The sequence below is a fragment of the Mauremys reevesii genome, linkage group 19, assembly GCF_016161935.1.
Source record: "Mauremys reevesii isolate NIE-2019 linkage group 19, ASM1616193v1, whole genome shotgun sequence".
Lineage (NCBI taxonomy): Eukaryota > Metazoa > Chordata > Testudines > Geoemydidae > Mauremys > Mauremys reevesii.
Window position 1 is genome coordinate 3,653,492 of NC_052641.1, and position 12,844 is coordinate 3,666,335.

Here is a 12,844-nt window from a genome sequence, read left to right on the forward strand (position 1 = left end):
TATTTGTGTACTTTATCGGTCTTGAAATGTGGCCTAGCTGCTAGAAGTGAGCCAGCACCATGGGAGAAAAGTGGGTTGTTCAGAGACCACAGGCTGAGAACGGCTGAGCTATGTAATTCCTATTTAAAGTCAATTGGCATCACATGGCTAACAACCAGCACAGGTCTTTGAACATTTATGGGGTTGTGTGTCCCAAGCTCCATTTTTGTTGATGTTGGTTTTTTAAGGTCTGTTTCTGTCCTGTAGCGTACAAGGAGAACTCTTAATAAATAGGTATCTCCCCAATTATTATTATTTATTTATCTCCTAGAACTGGAAGGGACCCTGAAAGGTCATTGAGTCCAGCCCCCTGCCTTCACTAGCAGGACCAAGTACTGATTTTTGCCCCAGATCCCCAAGTGGCCCCCTCAAGGATTGAACTCACAACTCTGGGTTTAGCAGGCTAATGCTCAAACCACTGAGCTATCCCTCCCCCCCTTGAAATATATGTTCCTTGAGCAGCTCATTGAGACAGTTATATTGCCTATTTCCCGGCCACAGGGCTTGCCTGGCTTACCCTTAGTCTGATGCACTGTGCTAAGGTGTATTTGAAGGGTATTAAGAAGCTTATCAGACTCAAAATAGGTGTCCCATTTCTTCTGTTCCTGGCCTTGCCAGAAGTAGCTAGGTTATGCCTATGGATAGGGTACAGGATTAGAATGGTGAGTTCTGTGTGAGCCTGTGGATCTGTTTTCACCACCTCACTAGACTTTTATCTTTACTAACCATCCAGTTATCTTTCCATATGCTTAAATCTGCATAACTCTGAACTTGTCTGTCATCTCCTCCCCCGTTTTCCCCCCCACACACACACACATTTCATGGATAGCTGCTTCAGTAGTGTCACCCAGCTGTGCTGAGTGAGGGGAATTGAGGACTGGGTTTCCTTCACATTCTGGGGCTCCCCTGGCGCCTGCTCACACCACCCCTCTCCCACAGCACAAGTTCCCTCCAGCTTCCTTGCTGAACTGGATTTTAGTTCCTTCCCCTCTATTTCTTTAGCTCCTAAATTACAGTGGCAGGAGGAGTGTGTTCACTCGCTCTGTAGGGGAAGGTACATTAGGGAAAGAGCTACGGCTGAGCTGTTTCTTCTGAACTGAAAGCAGTACACTCAGGATTTGAAATGGAGTTTGCCCCTAGGGACCTCGATAGCATGTTCTTTGGTGTAACGTCAGCAGGATTTACCTTAAATCACATACCTCTTTGGTGCTAGGTGCCCATACTGGGGACCACATTGGCTCAGGATTAATGCAGGTTGAGCGGACTGTTGAGACTGGTGCAGTGTGCTTATTTTTGCATTCTTTGCAAGTTCCTTCCAACTGCAGAGTCAGTGCCACAAGGTGATACTAATTTTGCATTGTCAAACCTTGTTTGTATTGCAGGAGTGTGTTTCCTGATGTATTTTCACTTCATTGTTTTGCTGTTAAGCTGCAGCTAGGTGATTTGTGTAGAAGCTAGGGATGGAGGCAGTCAGTGTCTTTACATATACGCTGCATGTGGAGATGAGCCACTGTGTTCCTCTGTGTGTACATCCACATTCTATCCAGACTGAGGACATTTTAAAGATCCGTGCCTAAGTCTAGTGTGTGTGCTGATTGGTGGGAGGATAATTGCACTAACACAGGTGATAGCTATAGTTGCATTAATTAAGCTACTGCTGTTTATTCAAGACAATACTGTAATCTAGAGAGTGAGGTTTCTAGAGCATGTCACACCACCGATGGCATTTTAAAATAAAGCCACCCGCAGCATTGTTTCTAGGACGTTTCCATTTTCTTTTTGATGCATTTCAAGGGGAAGTCCGCTCACATTCTTTTTAATAACCAGAAACCTCTTTTTAAAATCCCCCCTTCCCCTCCCAACCCCAGTGCCATGTTTTAGCTAGTTTTTGTAAGGCTAGCCTGGGGTGAGGCTGTGCCCTGTTATGTGGGAGATCAGGGTTTAGGAGCCAATTCCAGTCTCTCGTTCATGAGCCTGGTGTGGGCGGTGAGGGCTGCAGGGGCAGCCCACTCAGCCTGGGCAGATAGCATGTCCCTAATGCTCAGCAGCCAACATCTTTTTGGTTCATTGTGGCAGCAGCAGTGTTGAGCTCTAAAGGGAGTCCTGGGCAGGCTGCCTCAGCTGGAGCATTGGGGGCTGCAGTGTTTTGAAAGCAGAGGGTCTCTTTAGCACTCCACAAGGGAGGCAGAGGAATCCCCAAGGGGATTGCATGTAAAACCTGAACGTGGCATGATGATCTAGGCAAATGTTCAGTTGAAATCAACACTTACTGCAGTGTCAAATTTGAAATGAGCTCTCTCATCAAACACACTCGGTTGGTAAAGGTACAAATTTCTTAGAACATCCACTTGGGAACGATAGGCTGTCAAAAATGGCTGGGTGAGTTGACATGGAATCAACTAAAGACCTTTGAACATCCTGTTCCTTTAGCAAGCATGTGTGGCAGCTTCCACCATCCACAGCTGGTCAGCGTCATGCTGGGCATTGGCCTGCGAGAATCAGAGTGATGATAGACACCTACTAGAAAACCAGGTCTGAAGCTTGAGGGACGATTAGTCAGTCCCAGCTCCTTCCTTTAACCCTCTAAAGTGTTAACCATCACATGCCATGAATGTCATTTTTTGTATTCAGAAGTAAATGAAATGAGTTTATGTAATCCTTAACAGGTCATTAAAAGGAAGGCGAATGCTCTGTGTGTGTTGGACACCAGCATAATATATCCATTTATCAAGAAGCAAAGGATCTTCTCTGAATAAAAAGTACTTAATAGAGAAAGCAGGCAGGATAAGGAAAGGTGCTATAAAGCCTCCTGAGTCTGAATCGTGAAAAGAATCTCTATTCATGACGTGAGCAAATCTCGAGGAAAGCGTTAATATGGCAGGTCCTTGGGAAATCAAGCCAAGAATTCCCAGTTTATAATTCTGCAGTGAAACTCCCTGTCAAGATGTCTCAGAAGGCATAATCCTGTTCAGCTGAGGAAGCCTTAAGGGCTCTTGCATTCTAAACTGTGTCCTTAGGTTAACTTAATTTGGGGATTGTTCAGCATTGTTATGGTGTCTGGGTAGCTGCCTACTTCAGGACACACTATAGAAAAGAAATAACATAGAGGAGCCCAAGCGCTGAAGGTATCTTCCTGCCACTGTATCACTATGGGATATTTTTGAATCCCAGGGCATGGGGATTAAAGCATGCAATTCCTATTGGTTTTTAATGGACTAATACTATGCACAGTGTACTGGAAATGTTCCCATAAAGACCTCACTGAGTCAGAAACATGCTCTGCAGCTGTGAGGCCTCGCCTCAGATCTTGGTTGTACTAACCACTACTTGATGTCCTCCCCCCACCCCGGGGTTATAATCCATTGTGGAACTTGGGCTGTGCCAGGCCTTTGGCTCTGGTGATCAGGCACTGCCAGCTCCATGGCAGGTCAGGGAGTGCACAGTCAAATAGAACACTGGTAACTTCAGCTGACCCGGATTAACCACAGATGGCCCTCATTAAGGTAGGGAAGAGATCCTAGAACTCAAGTTGCATTAGTCTGGAACACCAGTGCTGCATTTGCATTCTAGAAGTAGGAGTGTACGCCTCTCAATGCGCCCTGAGGGGCTGTGTTTAACACTTCTGTATCTTACAGTGATGGAGAGGCTCTTGGAGGGAATCCTATGGTAGCTGGTTTCCAAGATGATCTGGATCTAGATGACAAAGTGCCCAGCAAACCCTCATTGGCAGCAGAACTTGTACCAAGCAAAAATATTACTTTGTCAAGTGAGGAGGAGGCGGAAATGGAGGATGCTATGGTCACCAGCGTGGCTGATGAAGACATTGACATGGACTACGAGACACAATGGTATGAAGGAGTATAGTCTACTAGCTAAAGTATGGAACTGGGAGTTGGGAGATGTAGGTCTTTTTTCAGTCCTGCCACTGACTCACTGTGACCTTAAGCAGCTCACTTAATCTCACTGAGCCTGTTTTCCTAGCTGTAAAATGGGGTTATCTGTGCCTCACCAACTTTGCAAGTGTTCACAAACTACAGATTCTCTGATGGAAGATGCTATGGAAGTGAATAGTAGTATTACTAATCACCATCCGCATTTTTCAGTTTGGATGAAATTGTAACACACAAATGCAGCCAAAGGGCTAACTTGATTTGTCATATCCAGCAATCCTTCCCCTCTTGATGAGGGAGCGGCCCAGCCTTCTTCCAAAATTTGAAGAAGAGGAGTTGTAAGTAAGCCGTCGGGCACTTTTTCATAGTGGGTGTGGGTGGGTCTCAAGCCTCACTGCGTAGGGCACGGAGGGGGCTTGTGATGCCCTCTCTGTGCACCAAAACAAGCCGCACTTGGCACGGGGGAATGGCAGTGCTGCTCTCGCTGGAGAATGGAGCCCACAGAACATGGTGTTTTGCATGGAATGTGATGTGAGCAGTCATAAATAATGCAACAGGGCTTGGGCCACACGCAAATGTATTGATCTCAGGTCTGTGTCCCCTCGGGGATGTCTGGGCTGGCGTTCAGCATTTGGCTTACTGCCAGGCTCTGAGTGCTATGTATAAACCCTACAGAGCCTCATCACTGCTTAGGTGTAGGTTAGAGAAACCCCCTAGAATAGGTTCACCTACCTGGTTAGTTACCGTTAGTCACTTTGCTTCACTTGTGCAATGTGGGAGCTGAGGAGAGTAGACATGGAAGAGTATAGAAAAGAGGTGGAACCTCTTGGTTTTCCTTGAACACTGTCACTATCTGAGTGTCATAAGAAAGATACCGCATGTGTTAAGATACCGCCAGTCTCGCAAGGGCTCCCAGTTAGTCCTGGTGAAAGAGCATGCAGGAGAAGTGGTTTGGAATGAGCTCCTAGGACCAAAGCCATGGGTTCCAACTTGCTAAGACTGTGACTGTATAAATCCTCAGCTTTTAATCCACGTTCCTCTCTCCTGTCCAGTACTGCCTCTTTAGAGGATCTGAACGAGGAGATATTCGTCTAGATAAACGCCGTTTCTAACACGATCAACTAGTTTTGCTTCCTCCTTTCTGGAGGCCTCAATTGTAATGGAGAAAAATGTTAGTCAGACATTAACATTCCAGTGCCCCTGCTGGAGTCTGGCAGATTCCATCTTCCTTACTCCAGTGGTCCAACCCTCTGAAACAGCCCATTGGGGCAGCTTAATTGTGTGGTGAGACCCCTCCTGATGGATCCAAGGCAGACAGTTCCCTCTTTGTTTCCCCCACACCCAGCTCCTTGTGACTGAGTGGGCCCACAGCCCCTGCACACCTGGGATGTGATGGGAGGGCTCCAAGCTCACCCTTTCATGATTGTTAGAGTTGTAGCTGACAACTTGTTTCCTTTTTTAAAGGTCTTCCAAAAATTCAATGAAACCACAAAAGAGAGCCTCTTCCACCAAAGCACCTGACCAGAAGCCTCCAGGCAGCTTGCCTCCGCATTCCGGGTTTGAGAAACACATCAGCACAAAGCTCCCCACAGATCTGCCAGCCACTGGAGCTGCTGCCCCTACAGCTACAGCATCAGTCCAGGCACAAACGACCACTTCCCAGAACAAGGGCTCAGCTTCCAAACCGAAGGGAAGCAAAGAAGAAATGGCTGAGGAGTCTGACAGTGATCAGGAGGGACCGATAGCCACCCAGATGCTCTCATTTGTGATGGATGACCCAGACTTTGAAAGCGAGGAGTCTGATAGCCAAAGGAAGAAAGTGGTAAATAACATGCATGTGTCCCTGCTTTCTAGCTCAGCCTAGAAGCAGCAATGGAGTGATGAGAGCTCTTATCTGATCTTCCAGTATCCCAAGAGCGGCAGCTGCAAGATGAGGGTTAAACAATCTGAAGAGCACTATTGTTCAAACACAGGCCACTAATGTTCTTCTCATTGCTGAAGCCGAATGATAGCATGTCTCAGTTGCATTTTTAAGTATACAGATTAGGGCTGTCAAGCAAGTAAAAAAATTAATCGCGATTAATCACACCATTAAACAATAATAGAACACCATTTATTTAAATATTTTTGGATGTTTTCTATATTTTCAAATATTTTGATTTCAGTTACAACAAAGAATACAAAGAGTACAGTGCTCACTTTATATTTTCGATTACAAATATTTGCACTGTAAAAAGCAAAAGAAATAATATATTTCAGTTCCTCATACAAGTACTGTAGTGCAATCACTTTATAATGAAAGTTGAATTTACAAATGTAGAATTGTGTACAAAAAATAACTGCATTCAAAAATAAAACAATGTAAACTTTATAATCTACAAGTCCACTCAGTCCTACTTCAGCCAATCTCTCAGATAAACAAGTTTGGTTACAATTTGCAGGAGATAATGCTGCCCACATCTTGTTTACAATGTCACCTGAAAGTGAGAATAGGCACTTGCATGGCACTGTTGTAGCAGGCATCGCAAGATATTTACATGCCAGATGCACAAAAGATTAATGTGTCCCTTCATGCTTCACCCACCATTCCAGAATATATGCGTCCATGCTGATGATGGGTTCTGCTCGATAACGATCCAAAGCAGAGCGGACCGACATATGTTCATTTTCATCATCTGAGTCAGATGCCACAAGCAGAAGGTTGATTTTTCTTTTTTGGTGGTTTGGGTTCTGTAGTTTCCGTATTGGAGTGTTGCTCTTTTAAGACATCTGAAAGCATGCTCCACACCTCGTCCCTCTCAGATTTTGGAAGGCAGTTTAGATTCTTAAACTTTGGGTTTAGTGCTGTATCTAGCCTTAGAAATCTCACATTAGTACCTTCTTTGCATTTTGTCAAATCTGCTGTGAAAGTGTTCTTAAAACAAACATGTGCTGGGTCATCATCCGAGACTGATATAATATGAAGTATATGGCGGGATGCGGGTCAAACAGAACAGGAGTCATACAATTCTCCCCCAAGGAGTTCAGTCACAAATTTAATTAATGCATTATTTTTTTTAACAAGCATCATCAGCATGGAAGCATGTCCTCTGGAATGGTGGCCGAAGCATGAAGGGGCATATGAATGTTTAGCACATCTGGCACATAAATACCTTGCAACGCCGACTACAAAAATGCCATGCAAATGCCTGTTCTCACTCTCAGGTGACATTGTAAATAAGAAGCAGTCCGCAGTATCTACTGTAAATGCAAACAAACTTGTTTGACCTAGCAATTGGATGAACAAGAAGTAGGACTGAGTGGACTTGTAGACTCTAAAGTTTTACATTGTTTTTGAGTGCAGTTATGTAACAAAAAAAAATCTACATTTGTAAGTTACACCTTCACGATAGAGATTGCACTACAGTTCTTTTATGAGGTGAATTGAAAAATACTGTGTTTATTATTTTTACGGTGCAAATATTTGTAATAAAAATTATAATATAAAGTGAGCAGTGTACAATAAATCAATAAATTTGAAAATGTAGAAAAACATCCAAAAATTTTAATAAATTTAAATTGGTATTCTATTGTTTAACAGTGTGATTAATTGTGATTAATTTTTTTAATTGCAGTTAATTTTTTGGGGTAAATCGTGAGAGTTAACTGTGATTAATCGACAGCCCTAATACAGATTATTCTCAGTAACTGCAGATAACCTCTGAGCTCAAGCAGCCGCATGGAACATATGAAACCCAAATGCTGAGGATTTTTCATCTGGAGCTTAGTGTTACTAAAGCTTGGCAGGGAGAGAATGGGGAAAGCGGAGGGAGGGAGGGAGAGTGAATGTGTATGCACAGTTCCCTGTTTTCAACCCAAGAATTGAAAAGCCATGGTGAAGTTGTGTTGAAACTTTCCTTTGCTTGTCAAAGCCTATTGAAGCCCCAAATGCCATTACAGAGGGGCAGTCCAACATACAGCTGAAGTTGGAGTATCCATAGCATATCCACAACATTGACAAGATAGGCTGCAGCTGCTCAGCTTTAGCATAGACACAACCTGCAAAAGGCTGCCTAGATCAGAGAGGACCTGGCATCTCCTCCAGGCCTTCCTCCATATTAAAGATGAGGGAATTCAGTGAATTCTTTGAGATCCTACAGTTCACTGTTGTGGCCTTTACCTGAGCAAATTCTGGATGTTCCTGCCTTAGTCCACAGTTAGAACCACTAGGCCCATCTGTACAGAAACAACTAGCCATGATTGACTGTGTAAAGAAGCCCCTATGCTTGCAGACAAAGCACTGTATACTGAGCCCGTAACTGTAGAGGGCTCCTGTAGAGTTGGTTTGGTGTGTTCACCTTGCGCCATGGTTGTATGGGGAGAGTCACTGTCCTAGTTTGTCCATGACCATGGCCATGTATCATACTGGCCTCATTCAGTAACACTCCGTTCTCTTAGCATGGCCAATGCTCGCCGTTCCAAGCATTTCACTGTAAAAACAGTGGCTTTCTGAGCAAGGTTAGGACTCCTTGTGCCTGATTAGACAGCAGGATTTGCTGGGAAGTGCTGCGTTGTAGCAGCGTCAGGGAGATATTCCTCCATAGAAAAACTCTTCTTCAGTGCACAATGTTTTGGCCAGGTTGAGCAGTGAAAGAAGCTGTGCCCCCTCCACTAACAGGGGGAGGGCTGCATACAGAGCCGCAAAGGCAGCTCAGCAAAAGAGGCAGATCACGTTTGGACTAGTGCTAAGAATATTGTACAGGAATAAAGTTAACTCCTTAAGTGTCAAGTGGCAAACATGGTGAGGAGTCTGTGCTCCAGGATTGGGGCACAGCTGTCTCCTTTTCCCCTCTTGCAGGGTGAGAGGAGCCTTCTGAGGCTTTACCTGGCCCCTGCAATTTCCCAGCTTTCAGCCTCTGTATCATGGGAGATGCAGCTCCCTCTTTCCTTGAACAGAGGGGTTTGCTCCAGCCCCATGAAATGATCCCCCTGGGTGCGTACTTCCTTTTGACCCCAGGATGGCATGTGACTCTGCCAGGGCACAATATAGGTTTGAGTTCATTGTATCTGAAGGTTTTCCAGGATGGCAGTGCCTGTTCGTGCAGTTGAGAAGCCTGATGCATCTGGGGCTCATGTTTAACCCCACAGCACCAAGAGGCTGGCCTTTGGAGTACAAATGTTAAGCACCACCGGGCATTTCACACCAGAGCTACAGTTCCAGTGCTGTCTAGGCACTTCCATTGTGGCATAAAATAGTATAAAATGTGACAGCTTCTTGAAAATAGCTCGGTTCTACCACCCCCCCAGCCCCCCTTTAGAGAGCAGAAATGTATCCTAAGTAGAGAGGAGATGGGGCTTTTGCTTGAGCGATCAGTTTAGACTCCTTGGTAGCTGAGATTGGGTCCATGATATGTCTACTTTCATTCTCTAGGGTGAATTCCCAGTCCGGGAAGACCCCTCTGACATCTCCGATGAAGACACCTCGTTAGCAAAGCCTCCACAGCCCATGAAGCCTACAATCCACTCCTTCAAGCTGAAAAATGACTCTGATCTCTTTGGCTTGGGTTTGGAAGAAACAGGCCCCAAAGAGAGCAGTGATGAAGGTAAAAGCAGGTCACTGAGCCACTCCTGACTGTGATTGTCCTGCTGGGTTTTTCACTGCACTGAATAGGTCCAATGTTAAGCAAATCAATTTTGCATTAAGTAAAACACCTCCAACTTCACCCAACGCCCAGTGTGAGCATTTAATGAGCTTTGCCAAAGCATAACTAACTTTCTTTCACTTTCTCCCATGCCTGCCCTGACTAACCTCAGCTGGGGGAGCACTTGCTGATGCCTTGGGAGAGACTACTGGGCTTTTTCCTGCCCTGCTAGAAGTAGGGGTGCTTCTTGAGAGCCTTTTCTTGAGATTTCCTGTCCAGTTTTGCATGCTTCAGAATCTGTGAATCCGAGTCTATTATTGTGGGTCCTCCCCATCCCAAGAGCCAACCATAGCTTATGCAGAGAGGGTTCTGTGGATGGATTGGCATGACCACGTGACTGATTCCTATTGATCTGCCTGGGAAGTAACCTGGAATTATGGGACGTTAAAGACTCTTCATGATTGGAAGGGTGGGGGAAGCTGTAAGCGGGTGGAGAAGGGATTTGACATTGATTAGTTCTAAAATTATGACTAAGATGTCAAACCCTATTCAAGCTCTATCAATAACTCACATGTAATTTTGCCTTGTTTTTAACTGTTTGATTTCCCGTAACCGACGCTGCCCTGTTATGTTGGGTCTGATAGATTACTGATAATGATGGAAGAGGCCATGCAGTTTGGTGGTGTGAATCAGGATCTCCCCTCCATTCAGCTCTAATGCACCGTATACAGTATCCTCCTTAGGAGCAGGGCTTTTTTGTGGAAAATGCATCATTAGCCATTTAATTTTTGTAGAGAAAACAACTTTTTGGGTTTTTTGTTTGAACAGATAAAGCAAAACATCCTTCCAAGGAGAAAAAGAAGAAGAAGAAGAGCAAAGAGGTACAGCGTCATTCCCCGGGGTAGACTCCATCAGCATGTTCTCTGCCAGTCAGCCAGAAGGGGGCTGGTGTGCTACAGGGAAGTGTGGCTGGCTCTGTTAGCGACTGGTTTCTCTTCCATATTCCAACCCCGGAGAGGCAAGGGGGTCTGCAGTCCCCAAGTCTCCAGGCTATTAGCCACTTTCCAACTTACAAGGAAACTTGTAAGACTTAAGTTTAAAAGTTAAAATCAGAGCTGTAATGCACAGGATTTGATTGTACAGAGCATGCCTATAGAACAGACAGCATATGTGCTATCTGGCAACAAAATTCTCTCTCAATTCAGCAGTGTCCAAGAAAGAATAAATCTTAAGAGCTAACCAGAGATCAGCAGCAGATTTGTTCTTCAGTGAGGTGCATCAGTTCTAAACTTTCCCAGCTCTGTGTAGCTCAAAAGCTTCTCTCCCCCCAATGGAAATTGGTCTAATAAAAGATATTGCCACACCCACCTTCTCTCTCTCAACTTGCTGGCATTCTGACTAGCCGTCCTTATCTGATAGGACGGCTAGTGTAAACCGAACATTGCTTCACATGCTCCCAGTATATAATAGCAGACGGTTCCGACATCACTAACCCTGTCCCTCCTAGACATTGGACTTTATTCCTTCCATATAAAATTCCCATGATAGATAGGCTTCCTCCCTAGGGTCCCACTTTCAGGATGATGCATGATGGGTTACTTGTGCCATTAGAAAAAACCTTTCTTAATTGCCTTCGCATCTTGCAGGAAGAAGAGAAGTCATCTATAAAGAAGAAAAGCAAACACAAGAAGTGCAGGGAGAAGGAGGAGAGCAAAGATGAGAAGAAGAAAAAGAAAAAAAGAAGCAAGGAGAAAAACAATGAGATAGATGAACTGGAGGCCTTTCTGGGAGGAGGAGCCAGCGCCAGCAAGCAGCAAGGGGGCGGGGACTATGAGGAGCTCTAGGCCTGCAGTGGGTACAATCAGCGGACTCAATTGGTTGGTGGCTGCCACCAACTCTCCATACGAGCCACGCCAGGACGGGTACAGATGTGTAAAGCTTTGGCTGTCTGCCATAAGTACTGTCGAAACAGAGATGGTGGAACAAAAAAGCTTTACATCTGTGTATGCTGTTCTGGTGCAGTCGTGTGGAAGGAAAACACAGCCGTGGGATACTTGAGGAAGGTTTGAAGGTTAAAGATCATGGTATGGTATCGTGGCAATGAGTTATCATTTCCCCCTACCAATGTCTAGCCCTCTTTCCTTTCTTCAGAGAGTTCCAATCCGGTAGCTGGCATGGTGTGGGGAGGGGAAGGTGAGTGGACCTGCTCCCATCCCCACCATATTCCACTGCTGCACCCCTGAAATTCCTGTTTTAATAAATAAATGAATGCAGCAAAACATGCCACCTGAATGCATCGTGCTGTCACCTTGTGAATAATCAAGTCTTTAACTTTTTATCCTTCCTATTTTTTTTAATGAGAGGTGTTATTGGCCTTTGCCCCATAAGGCAATCGACAAGCTTTAAATTAGCAAAATATCGTCTTGTATGGCTCTTAATGAAGCAGCTGCAGGGCCTGAAATAAGAGTATAATTTGGGGATATTTCTGCACAGCCGCATAATTAACCCTGTGGTGCTGCTTTTGGAATCCATGTAGCCTCATTGATTCCCATGGCCCCCTTGTCTCTGGCACTACATGTAAGCCGCTCTGCAGTTGGGAAGACAATGCAAAGTTATCTTTGAGAAAAGAAACTAAATTGACACATTCCTTAAACACTCCCTGGCACCCTGGCCTTGAATTTGAATACACTAGCAATTCAGCCCTCCAGCACCTCTCAGGGACATGACTGCTGGATGGAAATGGAGATACCAGAATTTCAGGAGGGTTTACAGAAATGCATTAGCATGGCGAGGCCTTCGCTTCTCAGGGCATGCTGTAAAACAAAGGCTGCCTCTGCACCACTCGGGCTGGGGAGAGTGTCCCTCAAGGTCTGCAGACACTGAAAGCCGGGTTTGCTAGGTCGCCTAGCACTTAGTGCGGGGCACGTCCTGCCCCAGAGTAGAGTGCAGAACCTCCTCTCGTCACAGGAGCTTTGGAAGCCTTTTAATTTGGGCTCTGATATCAAAGAACCTTGTATCAGTGCATGTTCAGCGGCATAGGTCATGGATGGTTGTTGACACCTTTGCCCTGCCATTCATGCCTTCCACTGTCTTGGTGAGTGCCCCCCCATCTTTAAAGGGTCTGTTAATACTCAAAAACGAGGAGTCCGGTGGCACCTTAAAGACTAACAGATTTATTTGGGCATAAGCTTTCGAGGGTAAAAAACCCACTTGTTCAGTTGCATTTGACGAAGTGGGTTTTTTACCCACGAAAGCTTATGCCCAAATAAATCTGTTAGTCTTTAAGGTGCCACC

The 12,844-nt window shown here is 45.1% G+C and overlaps 1 protein-coding gene across 2 annotated transcripts in view; it reads left to right on the forward strand.

Annotated features, from left to right (window-relative positions):
• Positions 1–12,187, forward strand: part of RABL6 (RAB, member RAS oncogene family like 6) — a 92,929-nt gene extending 80,742 nt beyond the window's left edge. For both annotated transcript variants that reach the window (XM_039506609.1, XM_039506610.1), the window contains 5 exons: positions 3,675–3,887; positions 5,394–5,751; positions 9,340–9,511; positions 10,379–10,431; positions 11,197–12,187. In XM_039506609.1, coding sequence (XP_039362543.1) covers positions 3,675–3,887; positions 5,394–5,751; positions 9,340–9,511; positions 10,379–10,431; positions 11,197–11,394 — 994 coding nt within the window. In that variant the 3' untranslated portion in view covers positions 11,395–12,187. The remainder of the gene's footprint in view (positions 1–3,674; positions 3,888–5,393; positions 5,752–9,339; positions 9,512–10,378; positions 10,432–11,196) is intronic.
• The last annotated feature ends 657 nt before the right edge of the window (positions 12,188–12,844 follow it).